A 24,715-nucleotide genomic window follows, 5' to 3' on the forward strand; every position below is an offset into this window, starting at 1 on the left:
AAATTAGCCGGGCGTGGTGGCGCATGCCTGTAATCCTAGCTACTCGGGAGGCTGAGGCAGGAGAATCGCTTGAACCCGGGAGGCGGAGGCTGCGGTGAGCCGAGATCATGCCACTGCACTCCAGCCTGAGCAACAAGAGCGAAACTCCGTCTGAAAAAAAAAAAAATCCCAATATGCCAAAGCAGCTCTGTCAAAAACCTTCAACGCTCACAAACATATCTAGTAATAACGAACGACTCATTAAAATGTACTATCTGTTCAGAGAAAAAAAGTATTAATACATCTACAATACGAGACTGGGCTCCAAGAATATAAACCCAAATTGTACTGATTGGTCTGAATAAGCATTTTCCAAAATGAACAACCTGAACCTACACCACGAATACATTTAATTAGTTATAAAGCTTAGGACAACGCTAGTGATCTCAAACATTAGAACGTAAGCGCTAAAGCCTGCTCGTTAGTTCCTTTTACCTGGAGCTTTAAATTTCTAGAGCCATCATCTCCAGAGACCTCTGAAGGAAATTCAAGGCCAAGTATAGTATTTCATGATAAGTGAGAATAAAGGCACTCAATCCCTGGAGCCGGCGATTCCTGTTCCTGTCTCTAGACTGGACTCGGTAAAAGCCCGAGGCGAAACCTCCCGTTTATCTCCTACGGGACCCCAGCACCTTAGGGGATGGCTCCACAGAGCCCCACCGGGACCCCCCATCGCGGGGACCAGAAGGGCGGAGCAGGGAGTCACTCTCCAAAACAAAGCGCCGCTCGCCCCACGCGGAGGCAGGCGCACCTTTCGCCCTGACAGGACACAGACACACATGTGTCACCTGTGCGGGAAGGGGGAGCAGCGACATCCTCGGAGGTGCGTGCCACGGGCAGCGGTCGGCGGCTGCGCTGGCCCCGATGCCTGGTGCCCGCCGCTCATTCCCGGGCTGGGGAAAACTTTCGGCCGCCTCCCCCCAGGCGCGCCCCCACCTCCCGGGACCCCCGGGGCACGCGCCCCGACAGCGACGCCCCGCCCCAGGCCCGCCCCTCCGCGCCCACGGCTGCGGCCCCGCGCCCCCAGCCCCGCGCGGGCACCCGCGTGCCCTCAGGCGCGCCCCCGCGCCGGGCCCGGCCGGCAGAGGGCGGGGTCGCTCACCAGTCCGCAGCTCGTGCTTGACAGTGAGGAGCTGCTCTCCTCCGTCGCCGCCGTCCGCGCTGGTCCCCGCGGCGCCGCCGCTGCTGCCACCCTCCTCCTCCATCTTCTCCTTTTTTCCGATCCCGCGGGTCGCTACGAGGGGAACCCAGGAGACAGCGGACGCGCGTCCCCTCGCAGCCGCTGCCGCGGCCCCAGGAGCCGGGGTGCGGCGGCTCCAGAACTCGGACGCAAAGACGAGTCGCTTTCCCGCTCTGGCCGCACGGCTCGCTCCTCGCCTCCTCCCCCTTCGGCGGGCACCGCTAGTACCGCGCAACCAAACCGCCCCCTGCTCCACCGCCGCCTCCTCAGGCCGCTCCGCCCACAGCCAGCAAGGTAAGGGAGCCATTCGAGTCGCCTTCGCTGATTGGACACAGGGCGCGCGCGTCTGCCAACGCTGGTTCCCATTGGGCAGTACGCTGTGACGTTTCACGAGCCTCCCCGCCTCGCTCCTCGAATTGTTGTTGCTTGGCGGGGAGGCAGGAGAGGGAGGAGCGCCGCCACTCCGATTGGTGAGACCCAAAGCTCTGCCCCGCCCATTTCCTCTGGTGCGCACTCGCAGTCAAGACCTTCCCTTCCCTGACCTCCCCAGAACGGTCACACCCCTTATTCCCCAGCTTCGATCTGTTAGTAAACAGTGTCTAGTAGTCAGGAGGCGCTCGGGGTCTCTGATTGGCTACTGCCGAAAGAGGCGGGGAGGGATGATTGGAACGTTTGGTCCGCCAATCACCGTGGACAGAGGAGGGGCCTGGAGGGTAGCGCTTATCACCCACGTGTTTGCAGACAAACCTAAGGGTCCCGGCAGCGATCCATAGGTGTGTGACAACCAGCGAGACGGCGTGCCCTAAAAAGGTCTTACTCGCTCTAGTGAACCCTAAACAAGTTAAGCACAGTGTTTGTTCTTAAATAACAGATAGTTCTTAAACGTTACAAAAATTCACAGTCCCAGCTCCCGATGAGGAATTTTACGAAGGAGAGACATTTCTGTCGTACAAGACTCTTACTAGGCGCCGAAAGGATGCAGAGATTAACAAAATAGAATACAATTCCTCCCCTAAGCAGCTTTCAATAGAACGTGAGAAACAATCTGTGTGTATACACAAAAGAACTATAAAGCAGAATTTGAAATAAAGCAGTCGTACAAAGCGTTAGAGAATCTCGCACGGATGGCAATAATTATTCCCAGACGAGGAACTGGGAAAAGCTTTTAGGGCAAGGAGGCATTTGAGATAACCAACGTAAAGGATGGATAAGAGAGAAATACCAGCAATAGACATTTCACACAGAGAGAGTAACTGTGAGCATTGGCCTACAGCAGAGAAGGCAAGGGTGGGTTAAGTGATTGATAAGGTTAGATGGAAGTATGATGTAAGAGATACAGCTGACAAGGTGAGGTGTGGTAAGATAATGGGGAACTAGGGATGCTGTGCTGAAGAGTGCAGATTTTTTTTAGTACACAGTGATGAACTGAAAAGAGGAGAGAGATAGCAGGGCAGGAATCCTGCTGCAAGGATAGAACTAAAGGGAACCTGATTTCTAGTAGCAGACACGAGAATGGGAAAAAGCAGAAACTTAAAGATGTACAGTTGGACGTAATTCAGATAGATGTGATCTTTTAAACTAAGCATGGATTGGATCAGGAGTCAGCACACTCTTTTCTATTAAGGGCCAGATAGTAAATATTTTAGGATTTGCAAGCTGTATGACCTTTTTCACAACTACTCAGCTCTGCCATTGTAGCGCAAAAGCAGTCAAAGACAATAAATAAAAGACGTAGCTGTGTTCCAATAGAATATTTTTTATGGACATTGAAATTTGAATTTCATATAGTTTTCATGTATCGTAATATATTCTTCTTTTAATTATTTTTGAATGACTTAAAAATATAAAAACAGGTCAGGCACAGTGGTTCACACCTGTAAGCCCAGCACTGTGGGAGGCTGAGGCAGATGGATCACCTGAGGTCAGGAGTTCAAGACCAGCCTGGCCAACATGGCAAAACCCTGAATCTACTAAAAATACAAAAAATTAGCCAGGCATGGTGGTGGGCACCTGTAATCCCAGCTACTCAGGAAGCTGAGGCAGGAGAATTGCTTGAATCTGGCAGGCGGAGGTTGCAGTGAGCCGAGATCACACCATTGCACTTCAGCCTGGGCAACAGAGCGAGACTCTGTCTAAAAAAAAAAAATATATATATATATATATATATATATATATAATAATTCTTAGCTCGAGGGCTGTTAAAAAACAGGCAATGAGCCAGATTTGGCCTACAGGCCATAGTTTGCAGACTCCTGGATTCGATTGCTGTGAAAGACAAAACACAGAAGCCTTGCAAGTTCCTTCAGGTTGCTTTCACAGCTCCCTGGGCTTACCTGCCTGGAACATTTATCATCACACTAAACCATGACTGCCTACTTACTTCTCTTTCTCCTGCAAAAGTCATGTGCTATTTGGAGCCAGGCAATGACTGTGTGCAACTGTTCATTTGTTCACTCGAAAACTTTTATACCAGTTATATACCAAGTACTGTAATAGGTGCTAGAGACACAGTGGGAGCAAAACAGATGCAGTCCTTGCTCCTATAGAGCCTACAGTCTAGCAACAGATACAAATATTAATCACATAAAGAAATATAAACTTTCCATTGTGATCATGCTGTAAAGGAAAATTACAGGGTGCTACAATAGAATGTATCAGGGATGCCTAATTTAAGTTGGAGGAGCTGGAAGACCTTTGTAAGTAAGTATTATTTAAGCTGAGACTTTAAAAATGAGTAGGTTTTAACCAGGATGTGGCAAAAAGTAGCCTGATGTTCACCAATCTCATTTCCTCTTCCTGGACACACAGGAAGACTTTTTTTTCTTTTTTTTTTTCTTACCTCCTTTGCAGTTAGGTTAGGGTCATATGACTATGATCTGGCCAATGAGGTATGGGCAGATCTTATTGGTATGATATATAACATTTTCAGGCCTGACCAGAAAACTCCTTGCATAATCACTCACACTCTTCTCTTTCAACTGCTGTAACAAAGGCCACATTTTTACCGTGGGTATGCCACAGACTGGGAGGACTCTGAACCCCTGAGTTTCCACTTAATTCTTTAAGGAGCCACCTGACCTATATCAGACTGTGATGTGAGCAATACATACACCGTTTTAGGCATAAGCTAGTTAGATGGGATTATTTGCTACCAAAGCATAATCTAGCCTTATACTATTTCATATGTGAAATATGGAGGGATCAAAATTTTAGGAAGATGTCCTGAGGCAGGCAAAGCGCCTATTCTGTTGAGAGATTGAGAAAGGCAATGGAGCCTTAATACTGTAAGCAAGGGATGAGGTTCGGGAGGTAGGCAGAGGCCCGGTCATGAAGTATGTGGTTGCTCTTATTAATATTTTTGGACTTTATCCTGTGTGAAGTGGGAAGCAATAGAAGGAATTTAAACACAGGAATGATATAATCGTGGTAGTATTTTCAGAAGGTCACTGAAATTAGTGTTTGGAGACTGCTTTGGAGAAGGCAAAATGGGATACAAGGAGACCAGTTAGGAGGCTATCACTGTAATCTGGGCAAAAGATGAGAGTGGGTGCAGTAGAGATGGAGAGAAATGGAACATTTCTATGTTTATATTTTGAACTTGAAGGATTAGATTTGGTTAGTGAGAAAAATGGAAATATCTGAAATGACACCAGTGTTTCTAGCGTGAGCAGCTAGTGGCTGGAAGAGGATGGCAGTACCATTTAATAATGAAAGGGACAAATTAAAGGAAGAGCACATATGAGAGAGAACATCAAGAGTTTAATTTTGAGACATCCAGGGCCAAAATTAAGTAGCTATGTGGATATATGAGTCTAGAGCTCTGAAGAGAGGTCTAGCATAGGGATGTAAGCTTAGGAATCACTGGCACATAGATGACATTTGAGGCCAGAGATACAAATGAGATTACCTAGGGAGAAGCCTGGGTGCGGTGGTTCACGCCTGTAATCTCAGCACTTTGGGACGCTGAGATGGGCAGATCGCTTGAATTCAAGACCAGCCTGGTCAACAAGGTGAAACCCTATCTCTACTAAAAATACAAAAATTAGCTGGGCATGGTGGTGCATGCCTATAATCCAAGCTACTCGGGAGGCTGAAGCAGGAAAATCACTGGAACCCAGGAGGCAGAGGTTGCAGTGAGCTGAGATCGCATCACTGCACTCCAGCCTGGGTGACACAGTCAGACTCTGTCTCAAAAAAAAGAAAAGAAAAGAAAAGAAAAGTTGGAATAAGAAGGTGGAGCTAGAGGTAGAAGAGGAAAACCTGGAGAGTTTTGTATCTTGGAAGCCAAAGTATTTCCAGAAGAAGGGAATGGTCAGCTGTATCAGATACCCTAAGATGTCATATAACATGAGGTCTAGAAAGATCCACTGAATTTGTCAACTTGGGTGCCACTGATGACAATATCCAGAGCAGTTTTGGCAAGGCAAATGGAAGGTGAGGAAGTAGTAACCATGTGTGGGGACATATTTTTCTCCAAAGGAAAATAGAGAACAAAGATCCTAGCTGGAGGGATCCAGGGAGTTTTTCGGTTTTTTGGCTTTTAATCTTATTTTCAAATAATTTTAAAATTGCAGAAGAGTTGCAAAACTTAGTAAACTTAGTAAAGCAGAAGCACGCCATATGATCACTTAGATATGCACACATGTAGGAAGAGTTTCTTCCACAGACTTAAGCACTGTGCTGAGTGATAGGAGGGAGGGGAGGGCATGGGTTAGGGATCTGAGGAGAGTGGAAACAGGTTGGAACAGCCACTATGAGAAATAGATCTATCCAGGCAGCTTGTATAAACGCTGATTAGCACAGGGCTCCAGTGGAGTTAGAAAGCCTGAATCAGGATAGTGAAGTGTCTTTCTCTAGCAACTTACATATCCCCTCTGGGTGGGAGATGAGCGGTTGGGCAACAACCTGGTTAAAATGAATGACCCTGGGGCCTAAGCTGGGTGAGAAGGCAATGAAGCCAGGATAAACTGCTAGCCTGAAAGAATAGGATGGAGTCCAAGGAGTTGGCGCTAGTATGGATGAGTTCTCAACCTTGGCTGAACATCGGGATCACCTGGGATACTTAAAAATAACAACAAAACAAAACAAAAATCTCCACCACTCCTACCCCTAAAGAATGTGACTTAAATTGGTCTGGGGTTGGGCCTGGACTTTGGGATTTTTTTTAAAGCTCCCCACATCATTAACCTAATGTACAACCAAGTTTGTAATGCACAACTCTTGCACAACTATTAGAGCAGACAGTGGTAAATAAGAGCAAATTGGAGTTTTGGAAAAAACAGCAACTTTTCAGAGGTAGTGATGACACTAGAGAAAATAGGAGGGAAAATTATAAATGAGTAGCTGAAAACACCAAATTAAATGGGTGGGGGGCTTGAGTGATTAGTGATGTGACCGGACAGCTTGAAGTCAAATGAGGAAGAGTTGTTGAACTGGGGTGAGATAATGGACTATGGCCTGGAGGATGCAGCAGCTGGAAGTGAGGAAAAAGTCACTGCTCCCTCCTGCCCTGAGAGATGGAGAAGTAGAGAGGGTGGGGTCCGTGAAAAAGCTGAGACAGAGAGGTTGTCCGGCAAAAGGTCAGATTTCTGCTATGGCCAGAAGAGTAATCAAGAAAAGACCTTGAAAATATGTTTCTTCCTCTCAGAAACTGACTTTATCCACTGGGCATGGTGGCTCACGCCTGTAATCCCAGCACTTTGGGAGGCCAAGGCAGGAGGATCACCTGAGGTCAGGAGTTTGAGACCAGCCTGGCCAACATGGTGAAACCCTGTCTCTACTAAAAATAGAAAAATTAGCCGGGCCTGGTGGCACGTGCCTGTAATCCCAGCCACCAGGGAGGCTGAGGCAGGAGAATTGCTTGAACCCGGGAGGCGGAGGTTGCAGTGAGCTGAGATTGCACCATTGCACTCCAGGCTGGGTACCAGAGTGAAACCCCGTCTGAAAAAAAAAAAAAGAAGGAAAGAAAAGAAACTGACTTTATCCAGGCTGGCTTGGTACCTGCTGCCAGAACGGGGTCCGTGCTCACCCCCTTTTGTTGTAAGCCTGTGTCTGTGGCACCATTCTATGTGGTCTCACCTATCCTTAGCTTTATACCTCTTCACTGAGAAGCGGAGAGGATCACTTGAGCCCCGGAGTTCTTGAATCCAGCCTGGGCACATAGCATGACCCCATCTCTAAACCAAAGGAAAAAGAAAAACCACTATCACTTGCCATAAATAGGAAGCAGGAAGTAAATATTAAAATAAATACAATGAAAACAAAATGATAGTAAGTTCTAGCTAGATACAGTTGTCTGCTGGTAGCTGAGTCTGAGGTCTATACTTTCCTTGCTAGAAAGAGTTATTTCGGCCGGGCGCGGTGGCTCACGCCTGTAATCCCAGCACTGTGGGAGGCCGAGGCGGGTGGATCACGAGGTCAGGAGATCGAGACCATCCTGGCTAACACGGTGAAACCCCATCTCTACTAAAAAAATAAAAAAAATTAGCCATGCATGGTGGCGGGCGCCAGTAGTCCCAGCTACTTGGGAGGCTGAGACAGCAGAATGGTGTGAACCTGGGAGGTGGAGCTTGCAGTGAGCCAAGATTGCACCACTGCACTCCAGCCTGGGTGACAGAGCGAGACTCCATCTCAAAAAAAAAAAAAAAAAAAAAAGAGTTATTTCATGTTGAGTAGATTGAGGAAGAACAAAAAAAAGAAGAGTGATTGGTAAAAATTAGAGAAAAGCTAAAGACTACTGGCACCAAACCCAGGCTTGCTTCTTGGTATAATCACAAATGAAAGGGAACCAAAAAAAAAAAACCACCTTTTCATTAGGAGAGATGAGAAGTTTAGGTGGTACATGGACAGTCATTTCGTTATATAAGTAAGCAAGTGGGGAGAGGGCCTCACTTGGCGTAAGCCACTAGAACTTGATTAATCTTACCATTTAGGCAATGTGAGCAGGAAGTTCCTCACCTTTGCATTTATAGGAAGTAGGAAACACCCAAGGCCCACCACATCATACTTTCCTTTAACTGGCTCTATCAAAACACTTCAAAGTATACATAGATAAGAAAGAAAATCTTTCAAAAAGTCAAAAACTACATTACCAATATCTTTTTTTTTTTCTTTTTTTTTTTGAGACAAGGCCTTACTCTGTTCCACAGACCAGAGTGTAATGGCACGATCTCGGCTCACTGCAACTTCTGCCTCCTGGGCTCAAACAATCCTCCTACCTCAGTCTCCCAAGTAGTTGGGACTACAGGCACATGCCACCACGCCCAGCTAATTTTTGTATTTTTTTGTAGAGATGGGGTTTCACCTTGTTGCCCAGGCTGGTCTCGAACTCCTGGGTCCAAGCAATCCACCCACCTCGGCCTCCCAAAATGCTGGGATTACAGGCCTGAGCCACTGCACCTGGCCCATTATCAGTATCTTAATACTATTTTTGACCCTGTCAGTACCTTTGCCATGTGATATAGAGCCAGTAAGTTGAAGAGACTGCAAGATACAAAGACCAACACAGTTAGGGGGTGGTGTGAAGTTCACACTTACTGAAGACACCCACCACTGCTGAAGTTGACATGTCACCACAGTTACAAAGTGAGAAGGTTGGGAATGTACTGGCGTGTGCACACACACACACACACACCCCTTGCATTCACAAACAGAGAGACAGTCTTGCGAAGGGGGCAGCAGCAAGTAAGCAGTGTCCTCACCTTACCTTTTGATGCACCAGATACTACCTTTCTAGCTTAGCAACCTTCCTAGCGTTGCAGATGAGGAGCACTACGACGAAAGGGAAGATTCAAGTTTAAGATGTTCCACCTCCGTTTGAACCTGTGCCAACCAGCACACAGCCGTGAGAGACTTCAGAGGGATGTGCATCACATATATATCCAATTAAAAGATATAAAGATATTTGGGGCCGGGCATGGTGGCTCCCACCTGTAATCCCAACACTTTGGGAGGCTGAGGAGGGTGGATCACCTGAGGTTGGGAGTTTGAGATCAGCCTGACCAACATGGAGAAATCCCGTCTGTACTAAAAATACAAAATTAGCCAGGCGTGGTGGTGCATGCCTTGTGATCCCAGCTACTCAGGAGGCTGAGGCAGGAGAATCACTTGAACCCGGGAGGTGGAGGTTACAGTGAGCCGAGATCGTGCCATTGCACTCCAGCCTGGGCAACAAGAGCAAAACTCCATCTCAAAAAAAATAAAATAAAACAAAATAAAGATATTTGGATTCCCTCTCTCCTCCCTTGGAATCTTCTGGATGGAATACAAAAAGAAAGCAAAGCAAAAACATAGAAAAGGTCCCATTTTTAATGAAACAAGGAAACTCTCAGAACCTCAAACCACAAACCATGAGGTATGCCTGCCAAATACTGCAAAGTCTGTACTAAAATTGATGAAATGCTAAGAGTCGATGTACGGTGCCTACATCCATGAGCAGGAAATATATTTCCTTAGAGGCACCAAATCATTGATCCTTGGATTGGAGGGGTGTTTCCCAAAGGGGAAAGGAGACTTGTGTTATTAGGGAAGAGTGAAGTAAGTTTAGGTGGTACATGAAGAGTCATTGAGTTATATTAAATAACCTAATGAAAAAGTGATTCATTTTTTTTAGTTCCCTTTCATTTGTGATTATATCAAGAAGAAAGCCTTGGTTTGGTGCCAGTAGTCTTTAACTTTTCTCTAATTTGTCCTAATCACTCTTTCTAACAAGGAAAATGCAGACCTCAGACTCAGCTCCCAGCAGACAACTGTATCTGGCTAGAACTTACTAAAGTTTTGTTTTCGTTGCACTTATTTATTGTTTATTTTCTATTTTTGGGATGGAGTCTTGCTCTGTCACCCAGGCTGGAGTGCAGTGGCGTGATCTCAGCTCACTGCAGCCTCCACCTTCCGGGTTCAAGCGATTCTCCTGCCTCAGCCTCCCAAGTAGCTGGGATTACAGGTGCCCACCACCATGCCCAGCTAAATTTTTTTTGTATTTTTAGTAGAGACAGGGTTTCACCATGTTGGCCAGGCTGGTCTGAAACTCCTGACCTCAGGTGATCCACCCACCTCAGCCTCCCAAAGTGCTGGGATTACAGGCGTGAGCCACCGCACCCAGCCTCATTGCATTTATTTTAATATTTACTTTCTATTTATGGCAAGTGATACTTTCTTTACTTTTCCTTCTTTTTTTTTTAAGAAATGTGCCCAGGCCGGGTTACAGAACACATGGGCTGAAGCCATCTTCCCACCTCAGCCTTCCAAGTAGCTGGAACTACAGCTATTGTGTAGTTCCATTGTGCCCAGCTTGATATTTTTCACTTATGATAATGATATGCCTCTTTTTTTTTTTTTTTTTGTCACCCAGGCTGGAGTACAGTGGTGCAATCTTGGCTCACTGCAACCTCCCCCTCCTGGGTTCAAGTGATTCTCCTGCCTCAGCCTCCCAAGTAGCTGGGATTACAGGCGCCTGCCACCACGCCCAGCTAATTTTTGAATATACCTCCTTTTTAAATAAGAAGGCATTTAGTTGAAAAAACTGGGAATTAATTTAAAGAAAAAAAAATCGACTTTAGTATAGGTGATCTACAGATAAGGCAAAAATTGTGGAAGTGGTACTCAAATGACTGAAATTTATATTTGAGTTACAAGACCCAGGAAAAACTGGTAGTGTTCCTTTGAAGAACCAGTATGATAGTAGGGAGGGTCAAAATTAGGGAGAAGCTGGAGGATGGTTATTTATTTCTATTTTTTGTGACTTGGCCTCCAAGCCAAAAGAGTCTCTTGGAGATGAGGGGGTGAAGGGGGTAGAGAAATAATTTCTAGATTAGAACCCAGAGAGCCTAGAGTGACAGGGCTTTGCTGGGGACCTTGGCACCTCCTGAGAGCCAAAACCTGAGAATCTCAGAGACATTCTCTCATGGAGAGGAAATACTGTCAACAGATTTGGAAACACACTAAAGTGAAGCAGCCAATTGCCTCAAAGTCCTTCTTCTTCCTCTACCCATGCTATTTAACAAATAATTCTCCATCACATCAGAGAAATTACAAAGTTATCTCTTTTTAAAATAAAAAAATACTCAAAGGTGAGGTTCAGAAGTAAAAGTAAGGAATTATAGAACAACAAAAGAGGAAAAAACTGAGTGGCAGATCTCAAGAAAAGAAAGACAGGAAAGCCACTTTGGAATCAACCAAAAGAGAATGAACAAAAGGGAAAACAATGGAACAATATGGAAAAGAACAAAGAAATAAACATAATCATAAACATTTGCTAGTTATGGAAAATAAGCAATGGAGATCCAATAGATGCATAATTGGCGTTCCTGAAGACCAAGTCAGAACAAATGAAACAATAGAATAATGGAGGAAATTTAACCAAAATGAAGACTTGAGTCAGCAGGTAGAAAGCACACACTGTGTCAAGGTAAAATGGGTACAGAGTGATCAATAACAAAATACATCAGATTTTTAAAAACCAAGAGCAATACAATGTTAAAGGACAATGAAGCAAGGTTTATAAAACTTAAGGGCATGAAGATGTGACTCATGAATTTTATATTTTGCCAAATTGTCCCTTAAGAAGTCTAAAGGCTGACCGGGTGTGGTGGCTCACGCCTGTAATCCCAGTACTTTGGGAGGCTGAGGCTGGCAGATCACGAGGTCAGGAGATAGAGACCATCCTGGCGAACACAGTGAAACCCCGTCTCTACTAAAAATACAAAAAAAAATTAGTGAGGTGTGGTGGCACGCGCCTGTATTCCCGGCTACTCAAGAGGCTGAGGCAGGAGAATGGTGTGAACTCAGGAGGCAGAGGTTGCAGTAAGCCGAGATTGCACCACTGCACTCCATCCTGGGCAACAGAGCGAGATTCCACCAAAAAAAAAAAAAAAACAAAAGAAGTCTAGAGGCTGTTGGCAGTCATTCTTGAGCATGAATTAACTCAAGAGTTTCCACATTCTTGAAAAAAAAGTTTTTTACGTTGAAATTATTCAACCAAGAGATTAATCAAAATAAAGGAATCAAGGAAAGAATTGAGGATTAAAAAAAATACCAAAGATGAGTTTTGAGTTGTTTTAAATACAGAACCAAGAATAAATAGCTGTGGAATTTATGGTTAAAGAACAAAATGTAGGCTAGGCGTGGTGGCTTACGCCTGTAATCCCAGCACTTTGGGAGGCCAAGGCGGGTGGATCACGATGTCAGGAGTTTGAGACCAGCCTGGCCAATATGGTGAAACCCCGTCTCTACTGAAAACGCAAAAATTAGTTGGGCGTGGTGGTGGGTGCCTGTAGTCCCAGCTACTCGGGAGGCTGAGGCAGAAGAATCGCTTGAACCCAGGAGGCAGAGGTTGCAGTCAGCCGAGATCGCGCCACTGCACTCCAGCCTGGTAACAGAGTGAGATTCCATCTCAAAAAAAAAAAAAAAAAGAACAAAATGTAAACATTCCAAACTCTTATACTGTAAACATAATTATACACCGAACAAAAATGGGGAAGTGAGGGGAAAGGGCAGTTGGAAGATTTCTAAGCATGTAAATTTACTCATCTTTAATGGCTGGAAAATAATCCAGTCTAAAAAATGAACTCCAGCCAGGCGTTGGGGCTCATGCCTACAATCCCAGCACTTTAGGAGGCCCAGGCAGGAGGATTGCTTGAGCCCCACGAGTTCAAGATCAGCCTGGGCAACCTGGGGAAACCCCGTATCTACTAAAAATACAAAAAACTAACCAGGCATAGTGGCATGCACCTGTAATGCCAGCTACTCGGGAGGCTGAGGCACGAGAATCTCTTGAATGTGGGAGTTGGAGGTTGCAGTGAGCTGAGATCACACCACTGCACTCCAGCGTGAGCAACAGAATGAGATTCTGTCTCAAAAAAAAAAAAAAAAAGAAGAAGAACTCCATGAACTGCAGCTTTTTAAAACAAACAACGATTCTAATTTCTTGATGATTTTTGTGTTCGTTTTTTCTTATCTTTAAGGGGATTATTTTAGGAATTTTTGTGGTTTATAAACATTTAGCTGAAGTTCAGCAATTATTTCTATTTTACTTTATTTCTGTTTTCTGTAAAATTAAACTTAATTTTACTTAAAAATAATTTGCAGAATAAAATTCCATTGTTATCTATTGATCTTTTTGCTCTGCATGCCCAAATTCAGATGACATATACCAAATATTGATGGCTGTTTCCAGAAAGTGAGATTTGAGACACCAAAAAAAAAAAAACAAAACTTCCTCATGGTGCTTTCTAATGCTTTTTAGAAAAGCTCATTCTATATAAAACTAACAGTCATTGCCGGGTGCGGTGGCTCATGCCTGTAATCCCAGCACTTTGGGAGGCTGAGGCGGGCAGATCACGAGGTCAGGAGATCAAGACCATGGTGAAACCCCGTCTCTACTAAAAATACAAAAAATTAGCTGGGCACGGTGGCGGGCGCCTGTAGTCCCAGCTACTCGGGAGGCTGAGGCATGAGAATGGCATGAACCCGGCAGGCGGAGCTTGCAGTGAGCCAAGATCATGCCACTGCACTCCAGCCTGGGTGACAGCAAAAAAAATAAAAAACATAAAATAAAAATAACAGTCATTTTTCTTGAGTAGTGTGGAATAGAAGGATAAGATGGAAGATGGCTCCCATGCCTTTTGTCACCAGGTGTTACACCCATGATTATGTGATTTATGTGGTGAAAAGGATTTTGCAGGTGTCATAAAAGTTAATTACAGGCCAGGTGCAGTGGTTCATGCCTAGCACTTTGAGAGGCTGAGGCGGAAGGATTGCCTGAGCTCAGGAGTTCGAGACCAGCCTGGGCAACATGGAGAAACCCCATCTCTACTAAAAGTTCAAAAATTAGCCAGGTGTGATGGCACACGCCTGTAGTCCCAGCTACTCAGGAGGATGAGGCACGAGAATTGCTTAAACCTGGGAGGCAGAGGTTGGAGTGAGCCAAGATCGTGCCACTATATTCCAGCCTGGGCGACAGAGTGAGATTCCATCTCAAAAAAATTTTTTTAAAATTAACTCTGTCATCCAGGCTAATGTCTGTGTTTTTAGTAGAGATTTTTGTATTTTTAGTAGAGACAGGGTTTTGCCATATTGGCCAGGCTGTCCTCAAACTCCTGACCTCAAGTGATCCATCCCCGTCAGGATTACAGGTGTGAGCCACCGCTCCTGGCTGCATGAAAAATCTTTAATGCAAAAGGGTTATCTGGTTGCTGGCTTTGAAAATGGAGGGGACCAAGTGGAAAGGCCCTGAGGAGCAGCCTCTAGGAGTTAAGAGCCGCTCCCTTGCCAACAACCAACAAGGAAACAAGGACCTCAGCCCTACACCTTCAAGAACCTGCAAGGCAGAAGGATCACTTGAACCCAGGAGTTCGAGGCTGCAGTGAGCTATGACCGTCTTACTGCATAAGATAAATTGAAGATAAATGAAGTTAGCAAGGCCAAGGTGGGAGAATCGTGTGAGGCCAGGAGTTTAAGACCAGCCCGGGCAATATAGCAAACCCCCATCTCTACAAAAAAATTTTAAAATTGCCTGGCACGGTGGCTCACACCTGTAATCCCAGCACCTTGGGAAGTAGAGGTGGGCAGATTGCTTGATCCCAGGAGTTTGAGACCAGGCTGGGCAACATAGTGAGACTTCATCTCTACCAAAAAAAAAAAAAATTTATGTATATATATATATATATATATGTACACACATAGTCAAGCACCTGTATTCCCAGCTACTTGGGAGGCTGAGGTGGGAAGATCACATGAGCCTAGGAGGCCAAGTCTGCAGTGAGCTGTGATTGTGCCATGCACTCCAGCCTGGGCAACTGAGCGATACCCTGTCTCAAAAAAAAAAAAAGTATATATATATATAAACTGAGTGTGATGGCATGTACCTATAGTCCTAGCTACTTAGAAGGCTGAGGTGGGAGGATCACTTGAACCCAGGAGTTCGAGGCTGCAGTGAGCTATGATGGTCTCGTTGGACTCTAGCCTGGGTGACAGAGTGAGAACCTGACTCAAAAAAACAAAAAAAAGAATGAAGGTAACAGCATCTTTGTTCTTCAGACAGATTCTCTCTGACATCTACCTCCCAATTTCTGCCCCATATAATTTTATGGATAAAAAACATTTACCTTCTATTCTTAACCATAATTAAGTATTCCACAGACTGACCCTAAAACATGAAAATCACTTAAACAGCATTTTATTAGGTTGGTGCAAAAGTAATTGTCGTTTTTGCCATTGAAAGTAATGGCAAAAACCATACTGCAGTATTCTCTAATATTATTTTCTCTGAAGAGGCAAAATGTTTATAAGAATTGCTCTTCTTGGCTGGACATGGTGGCTCATGCCTGTAATCCCAGCACTTTGGGAGGCTGAGGCTGGCAGATCACCTGAGTTCAGGAGTTCAAGACCAGCCTGACCAACATGGAGAAACCCCATCTCTACTAAAAATACAAAATTAGCCGGGTGTGGTGGCACATGCCTGTAATCCCAGCTATTCAGGAGGCTGAGGCAGGAGAATTGCTTGAACCCAGGAGGCGGAAGTTGCAGTGAGCCAAGATCGCGCCATTGCACTCCAGCGTGGGCAACAAGAGAGAAACTCCGTCTCAAAAAAAAAAAAAAAGAATTGCTCTTCTTTTTATTGTACAAACTTCTTTCCCCTTGGATCTTCTATTTGCCTTTCTTGCATTTTTTCTTTATCATGGTTCATTTTACCCTGGTTTCTTTATCCAATTAGGTATTTTGCTGAGTTTTTAAGGCCTCCTCTCTGAGGCTCATCATCCTCCTCCTACAGGGTTGTCACAGTAGCATTTACTTTCATGGCTTTCCAGGGCCAATTTGTCTTTTGTATTTAGGGTAGAGACAAGGTTACACCATGTTGGCCAGGATGGTCTCGAACCCCTGGCCTCAAGTGATCTCCCCACCTCAGCCTCCCAAAGTGCTGGGATGGCAGGCATGAGCCACCGCACCCTACCTAGAGTCAAGTTTTTAATTAATAAGAGCCCTTGTTTGTCCTTTGTTGGGCATCCTATCTTTCTGAATATATTGTATTGGAGCTTTTTAGTTTAGTTTGCTTTGATTTGGGTTCTCTTCCTCAAAATAAGTGCGTCCTCCAGAGTTGTTGTTTTATTTTCCTGCTTGCTTTAGTCTTTCTAACTGGCTGACTGTGGGAAAGGACAAGAGGAAATGGAGTAAGGGCTGCTCCTTCCTCTTGACCAAATGCGTCTTATAATACCTGAAGTCAATGTTTGCTACCACCAAAGAAGCAATCAGCATTAGCCCAGGTGGTTCATTTCCTTATTTATTCAGCATCTTTACTGGACCCTTTCTGTGTGCCAGTGCTACAGAGGTTATAAAGATGGATAACAGGCCGGGAGCGATGGCTCATGCCTGTAATCCCAACACTTTGGGAGGCCCAGGTGGGCAGATCACCTGAGGTTGGGAGTTTGAGACCAGCCAGGCCAACATGGTGAAACCCCATCTCTACTACAAATACAAAAATTAGCTGGGCGTGGTGGTAGGTGCCTGTAATCCCAGCTACTTGGGAGACTGAGGCAAGAGAATTGCTTGAACCTGGGAGGTGGAGGCTGCAGTGAGCCAAGATTGTGCCACTGCACTCCAGCCTGGGTGACAGAGTGAGACTCTGTCTCAAAAACAAAACAAAAAAAAGATGGAAAACAGTGCCTGCCCTTAAGAAGCTCATAGCTGGGTAAGAGAAGACAGACATAGAAACAAGTACAGTCTCCCTCAGTATCTGTGGGGGATTAATTCCAGGATCCCCAAGGATACTAATATCCATGGATACTCAAGTTCGTAGCATCTGTAGATGCTCATTTTACACTATGTATAAAATGTAATATTTGCATGTAACCTGTGCACATCCTCTCATGTACTTTATAATCTCTAGGCTACTTATAATACCTAATACAGTGTAAATGCTAGGTAAGCAGTTGTTATACTGTATGGGTTTTTTATTTGTATTTTTTATGGTTTTTTTCTTCCTGAATCTTTTCCATCCAAGGTTGTCTGCAGATGTAGAGTCTGCAGATGTAGAAGCCATAGACAGGAAGGGCCACTGTGTGTGCAATAGTGTCTTGAGTGTTCCAGTAGGAACCTGTTTAGGACCTGGTGGAGGTGGAAAAGGGCAGGTGCTCAAAGCTACTGGGAAGGATCTGGGAAACTCCACAGGGATGGTGATACTTGGGTCAGGATTGAAAGATGAGTGGGCATGGGTGAGGGATGGAGTAGGAATCCAGGATTCTAGGCAGAGGGGGCAGTGAGAGCAAAAACAAAAAAGCAAGACACCGTCCCAGGAGTGCTGGGGACTGCAAATTCCCAGAACCCCAGAGCAATGAGGCTGCATGAGGGAGGGAGTCACGGGCTAGACCACGGTGTCCTGTGTTCCGGGTCACAGTGCCAGCACGACTCCGCAGGAATGGGAAGTACTAACAGCCTGGACACAGGGCAGTGCCATGATCAGATTTTTGTTTCAGAAAGTTCCAGTAGGCTGGCACAGTTGCTCATGCTTGTAATCCCAGGCCTCTGGGAGGCCAAGGTGGAAGGATCACTTGAGCTCAGGAGTAAGATCAACCTGAGCAACATCGTGAGAGCCTGTCTCTATAAAAAATGAATAAAATTAGCCAGGTGTGGTGGTGTGTGTGCCTGTGGTCCCAGCTATTCAGGAGGCTGAGGTGTGAGGATCACTTGAGCCAAGGAGGTGAAGGTCGCAGTGAGCCGTGGTCGTGCCACTGCAGCCTGGGTGTCAGAGCAAGGCAAGCAAGCAAGCAAGCAAAGAGTGGGGAGAGAGAGAAAGAGAGAGAGAGAGAGAGAAACAAAGAGGAAGGAAGAAAGCGAGGGAGGAAGGAAGGAGAGAGAGAGGCAGAGAAAAAAAGAAAGGGAGAAGGAAGGAAGGGAGGGAGGAAGGAAGGAAAGGAAGGAAGGAAAGAAGGAAGGAAGGAGAGAAAGGAAAGAAAGAGAAGGAGGGAGGGAGGAAGGAAGGAAGAGAGAGAGAAAAAAGAAAAAACAAAAAGTCTGGGCACGGTGGCTCACACCTGTAATCTCAGCACTTTGGGAGGTTGAGGTGGGAGGATCACGAGGTCAATAGATTGAGACCATCCTGGCCAACATGGTGAAACCCCGTCTCTATTAAAAATACAAAAATTAGCTGGGTATAGTGGCATGCGCCTGTAGTCCCAGCTACTCAGGAGGCTGAGGCAGGCGAATCGCTTGAACCCGGGAGGCGGAGGTTGCAGTGAGCCAAGATCTTGCCACTGCACTCCAGCCTGGTGACAGAGCGAGACTCGATCTCAAAAAAAAAAAAGAGAGAGAGAAAGAAAGAAAAAGAGAGAAAGAAAGAGAGGAAGGGAAGGAGGAAGGAAAGAAGAAAGGAGAGAGAGAAAGAAAGAGAAAGGAAAGAAGGAAGAAAGACAGGAATGAAGGAAGAAAGGAAGGAAGGGAAGGAAGGAAGGAAGGAAGTTAGTTCCAATCATATTAACTAACTAAAATAACTTTCTTTTCATAGCAAACTATCCCCACAAACAGACTCTGCTTGTAGTGTCTTTCTGGTGCAGTAAACATCAACAGGCCTTAAAATACTAAGCTATTTTGTTTTTATTGTTATTATTATTTTTGAGACAGCTGCTCTGTCACCCAGGCTGGAGTACGGGGACTCAATCTCCGCTCACTGCAACCTCTGCCTCCAGGGTTCAAGTGATTCTCCTGCCTCAGCCTCCCAAGTAGCTGGAATTACAGATGCCCACCACCACGCCTGGCTCATTTTTGGATTTTTAGTAGAGACGGGGTTTCGCCATGTTGGCCAGGCTGATCTTGAACTGTTTCCATTATTTTTAAAAGGCAGTATGAATCAATGTTAATAAAAGCTACTTTGAATGGTATGCTAATGAGCAATTAGATTGAGTTTCCCTGAAAAACTGGATTTAATAACCTTGGCCTACATTTACTTTCAAGGAACTTGGTTGTCTGCTTTTATCCTGAAAATGAAAACTTGTGGTTTTAGAAGCTACTATTTGATGGGGAGGTTGCAGTGAGGAAGAATTTTCCCCTGCAGCGGGTCTGCTTTGAGTTCTTTCCTCCCTCCATCCCCCCACGCCTTCATTCACTGTCTTTCTGTGAACCAGCATGTGCCTCATTTTGAAAACACTAGCGTGACCTCAACAACTAAGATTAAAGTAGCAGTTGTTAGAAAATAGCGTAGTCTTGTACCCTAGAGGATGTGGTAGCCCTAAATAAGCAAGAACTGTGCCACATTGAAGTTTTGGGGTTTTGGTTTTTGGTCTTCAAAGTAATTCATTTTCTCTGAAGAAAGCTGGAGAGTCAGGAAACTAAGAAAGAAATGGAGCAAAATGATCTTTAACTGTCCAGGGACAACCTCTGGTAATACTGTGGAATATTTTCTTCCAATATTTCTATTTTGTGTCTGTTTATTTATTTTTGATTTTTTTTATTTTACTTATTTATTTATTTATTTTTGAGACAGAATCTCACTCGGTCACCCAGGCTGGAATGCAGTGGCAAGATCTCAGCTCACTGCAACCTCCACCTCCAGGATTCAAGCGATTCTCCTGCCTCAGCCTCCCCAGTAGCTGGAACTACAGGCACCTGCCACCACGCCTGGCTCATTTTTGTATTTTTAGTAGAGACGGTGTTTCACCATATTGGCCAGGCTGGTCTCAAACTCCTGACCTCAAGTGATCTGCCCGCCTTGGTCTCCCAAAGCGCAGGGATTATAGGCGCAAGCCACCACGCCCGGCCTTATTTTGTGTTTTTTCAAAAATTTTTAACACTTGGGAATCATTCTGAGCACAATATTATACCCTGCCCTTTTTGGCTTAGCATGATATTATCACAATTTCCCTACATCAGTAAAATGTCTTCATAAACATTGTTTCTTTCTTTTCTTTTATTTATTTATTTATTTTTTTTTTTTATTGATCATTCTTGGGTGTTTCTCGCAGAGGGGGATTTGGTAGGGTTACAGGACAATAGTGGAGGGAAGGTCAGCAGATAAGCAAGTGAACAAAGTCCTCTGGTTTTCCTAGGCAGAGGACCCTGCGGCCTTCCGCAGTGTTTGTGTCCCTGGGTACTTGAGATTAGGGAGTGGTGATGGCTCTTAACGAGCATGCTGCCTTCAAGCATCTGTTTAACAAAGCACATCTTGCACCGCCCTTAATCCATTCAACCCTGAGTGGATACAGCACATGTTTCAGAGAGCACAGGGTTGGGGGTAGGGTCACAGATCAACAGGATCCCAAGGCAGAAGAATTTTTTCTTAGTACAGAACAAAATGAAAAGTCTCCCATGTCTACCTCCCTCTACACAGACACGGCAACCATCCGACCTCTCAATCCTTTCCCCACCTTTCCCCCCTTTCCATTCCACAAAACCGCCATTGTCATCATGACCCGTTCTCAATGAGCTGTTGGGTACACCTCCAAGACGGGGTGGTGGCCGGGCAGAGGGGCTCCTCACTTCCCAGTAGGGGTGGCCGGGCAGAGGTGCCCCTCACCTCCTGGACGGGGCGGCTGGCCGGGCAGGGGGCTGACCCCCCCCACCTCCCTCCTGGACGGGGCGGCTGGCCGGGCAGAGGGGCTCCTCACTTCCCAGTAGGGGCGGCCGGGCAAAGGCGCCCCTCACCTCCCGGATGGGGCGGCTGGCCAGGCGGGGGGCCGAACCCCCACCTCCCTCCCGGACAGGGCGGCAGGCTGGGCGGTGGGCTGACCCCCCCACCTCCCTCCCGGACGGGGCGGCTGGCCAGGCGGGGGGCTGACCCCCCACCTCCCTCCCGGACAGGGCGGCAGGCTGGGCAGAGGGGCTCCTCACTTCCCAGTAGGGGCGGCCGGGCAGAGGCACCCCTCACCTCCCGGACGGGGCGGCTGGCCGGGCGGGCGGCTGACCCCCCCACCTCCCTCCCGGACAGGGCGGCTGGCCGGGCGGGGGGCTGACCCCCCCACCTCCCTCCCGGACGGAGCGGCTGGCCGGGCAGAGGGGCTCCTCACTTCCCAGTAGGGGCGGCCGGGCAGAGGCGCCCCTCACCTCCCGGACGGGGCGGCTGGCCAGGCGGGGGGCTAACCCCCCACCTCCCTCCCGGACGGGGCGGTGTTTCTTTCTTTTCTTTTATTTTCTTTTTTTTTTAAGGCAGAGTCTTGCTCTGTTGCCAGGCTGGAGTGCCGTGGTGCAGTCTCGCTCACTGCAACCTCCGCCTCCCAGGTTCAAGCAATTCTCCTGCCTCAGCCTCCCAAGTAGCTGGGACTACAGGCGCCTGCCACCCCACCCGGCTAGTTTTTGTATTTTTAGTAGAGACGGGGTTTCGCCGTATGGGCCGGGCTGGTCACAAACATAAACATGATTTCTAGTGACTGCCTGATAGTCCATAATTTGGATTACACTAATTTCCTAACAAATCACCCACTAACAAACTTTTAAGTTCTTTAGAATATTTTATGATTATAAACAACACTGTGATGAAGAGCTTTATGCAGAAAAAAAATTGCTCACATGTCAAATTGTTGTACTAGAAAAGATTCAGAAAAAAAGGTTTGAATGCTTTTATGGCTGTTAAAAAATTATGGTAAATATATATAACATGATACATATCATTTTAGCCATTTGCAAATGTACTATTCAGTAGCATTAAATGCATTTACAATGTTGTGTCACCATCACCCTATCTACACCCAAAACATTCTGTCATCCTCCGGACCCATTAAACAATAATACCCCCATTTTTCCCTTCCCCCAGGTAACCTGTATTCCACTTTCTGTCCCTATGAGTTTGCCTATTATAGGGACTTCATAGAAGTGGAATCATACAATATTCTTCCTTCTGTGTCTGGCTTATTTCAGTTAGCATCATGTTTTCAAGATTCATCCATGTTGTAGCATATATCAAATTTTCATTCCTTTTTATGGCTTTTGTATATATACCATACATTCTGCTTGTCTATTCATCTGTGGATGGACATTGCGATTGTTTCTACCTTTTGACTGTTGTGATGAACACTGGTGTACAAGTATCTGTTTGAGTCTCTGCTTTCAATTCTTGTGGATATACACCTAGAAGTAGGGCTGCCGAGTCATACAGTAAGTCTATGTTTAACTTTTTGCGGAAACTCACACTATTTATTTTTTCTTTTTTTTGAGATGGAGTCTCGCACTGTTGCCAGGCTGGAGTGAAATGGCACGATCTCAGCTCACTGCAACCTCCACCTCCCAGGTTCAAGCGATTCTCCCGCCTCAGCCTCTTGAGTAGCTGGGATTACAGGTGCCCGCCACCACGCCCAGCCAATTTTTGTATTTTTAGGAGAGACGGGCTTTCACCATGTTGGTCAGGCTGTTCTCGAACTCCTGATCTTGGGATCTGCGCACCTTGGCTTCCCAAAGTGCTGGGATTACAGGCATGAGCCACCACACGCAGCCCCAGAACATGTAATTTTTAATGGTTTCCCATTTTAACCAACCATCCCAAACTCATCATATAAGAGAGCTTCAACTATCTATGTGAAACCAGGGCAAAAGTGGAGTCCTAGTAAGAGTGCTTTAGACTTTAGGAAAATCTTCAACAAATATGACTGCCTTTTGTGTGCGTTGTGCAACATCCAGTCCTTTGAGAAAAAGCAAGGAAGTCTAGAAAAAGAGCTCCTCTTCATTCATTTATTCAAAAGCATGTATTGGCCGGGCACGGTGGCTCACACCTGTAATCCCAGCACTTTGGGAGGCCGAGGCCGGTGGTCACCTGAGGTCAGGAGTTCGAGACCACCTGGCCAACGTGACGAAACCCTGTCTCTACTAAAAATACAAAAAATTAGCTGGGCATGGCGGCATGCGCCTGTAGTCCCAGCTGCTGGGGAGGCTGAGGCAGGAGAATGGCGTGAACCCGGGAGGCGGAGCTTGCAGTGAGCCAAGATCGCGCCACTGCGCTCCAGCCTGGGCGACAGAGCGAGACTCCGTCTCAAAAAAAAAAAAAAAAAAACACAAAAACCAAAAGCATGTATTAAGAGAATAATAATGAGTAAGCCCTATCTGTGTTCTACACAAACAAGTACAAGTGCCACGTTAACTAAGCTGAGAGAAATGTTCAAGAAAAAACAGGAGGCACATCCCACAGCAATACGGTACTAAATTTCAAATGACTTCATCATAAGTAATAGGGATTCATTGACGGGAACAAACCTTGAGGGCCACAGGCCAGGGCCAGCATGACCTTTCCAAAGGGTGATATTTTAGCAGGTATATTAGTTTCCTACTGCTGTTGCAAATAAATTACTACAAGTGGCTTAAGACGTCTTGTAGTTCTGGAAGTCAGAAGTCCAAAATGGGTCTTATGGGCTAAGATCGAGGCATCGGTAGGCCTGTGTTCTTATTTGGAGGCTCTAGGGGAGACTGCTTCCTTGCCCTTTTCATATTCCAAAGGCTGTCTGCACTCCTTGCCTTGTGGCTCCTTTCTCTATCTTCAAAGGCCATCTCTCCAGCCTCTGTTTCTTTATTTTTATTTTATTTATTTATTATTATTTTTCTCAGACAGAGTCTCACTCCGTCACCCAGGCTGGAGTGCAGTGGCACCATCTCAGCCCATGCAACCTCCACCTCCCATGTTCAAGCGATTCTCCTGCCTTGGCCTCCCAAGTAGCTGGGATCACAGGTGCGTGCCACCACTCCTGGCCTCTCCAGCCTCTGTTTCTGTCGTCACATCTCCTCTCTCCTCTTTGACCCTCCTGTCGTCCCACTTATAAGGATCTTCATGATTACATTGGGCCCACCCAGAAAATCGAAGATAATAAAGCCACCTCAAGGTCCTCAATTTCATCACTTAAAGTAACATATTCACAGGCTCTGGGGATTAGGATGTGGACATCTTTTGGAGTTGGAGATTGGGGGCATATTATTCAGCCCGCTATAGCTGGGTAACATTTGGAAAAGCAAAGAAAAAGGAAATGGTGATAGAGCATGTAGAGTGTATTTGTCAGTTTGACTGCATGCAACACCCTTTCTTATTTGGGAGGAATTCCAAGATAAAAAGTGAGCCACACCCCCCACTTCCCATGAAAGAGGTACCTGACCCAAGTGTAGCCAGTATGATGTTCTGACCACCATTTTAACCAAATGTCTTCGCTTTGACTCTGTTGCTCTTGGGCTTGTGTTTGGAGGCCTTATCGAAACAGCCACGTGAAGCTTATTATTGTGATTACTTCAGGAACATTGTTGAGAACAAAGTCCACCTCATCTCAATACCAGGAATACCAGCAATTCTTTTTTTTTTTTGAGACGGAGTCTCGCTCTTTCGCCCAGGCTGGAGGGCAGTGGGGCGATCTCTGCTCACTGCAAGCTCCGCCTCCCGGGTTCACTCCATTCTCCTGCCTCAGCCTCCCGAGTAGCTGGGACTACAGGCACCCGCCACCATGCCCGGCTAATTTTTTGTATTTTTTAGTGGAGACGGGGTTTCACCATGTTAGCCAGGATGGTCTTGATCTCTTGACCTTGTGATCCGCCCGCCTCGGCCTCCCAAAG

General features: G+C 46.0%; 2 protein-coding genes across 4 annotated transcripts in view; one reads left to right on the plus strand and one right to left on the minus strand.

The window, feature by feature from the left end:
- Window positions 1-1,792, minus strand: part of RPS6KA5 (ribosomal protein S6 kinase A5) — a 206,662-nt gene extending 204,870 nt beyond the window's left edge. For 2 of the 3 annotated variants that reach the window (XM_019009810.4, XM_019009809.4), the window contains exon 1: window positions 1,142-1,792. In XM_019009810.4, coding sequence (XP_018865355.2) covers window positions 1,142-1,526 — 385 coding nt within the window. In that variant the 5' untranslated portion in view covers window positions 1,527-1,792. Of the gene's footprint in view, window positions 1-827; window positions 950-1,141 lie in introns of those variants that run through there. The other variant, XM_055361218.2, reaches the window with a different exon arrangement.
- The window catches only part of DGLUCY (D-glutamate cyclase), a 164,550-nt gene continuing 141,324 nt past the window's right edge, over window positions 1,490-24,715 (plus strand). The window contains exon 1 of the mRNA XM_063698120.1: window positions 1,490-1,513. The gene's annotated coding sequence lies outside the window, so the exon portion shown is untranslated. The remainder of the gene's footprint in view (window positions 1,514-24,715) is intronic.

Source organism: Gorilla gorilla, chromosome 15 (genome assembly GCF_029281585.2).
Source record: "Gorilla gorilla gorilla isolate KB3781 chromosome 15, NHGRI_mGorGor1-v2.1_pri, whole genome shotgun sequence".
In the NCBI taxonomy this organism is placed as follows: Eukaryota; Metazoa; Chordata; class Mammalia; order Primates; family Hominidae; genus Gorilla; species Gorilla gorilla.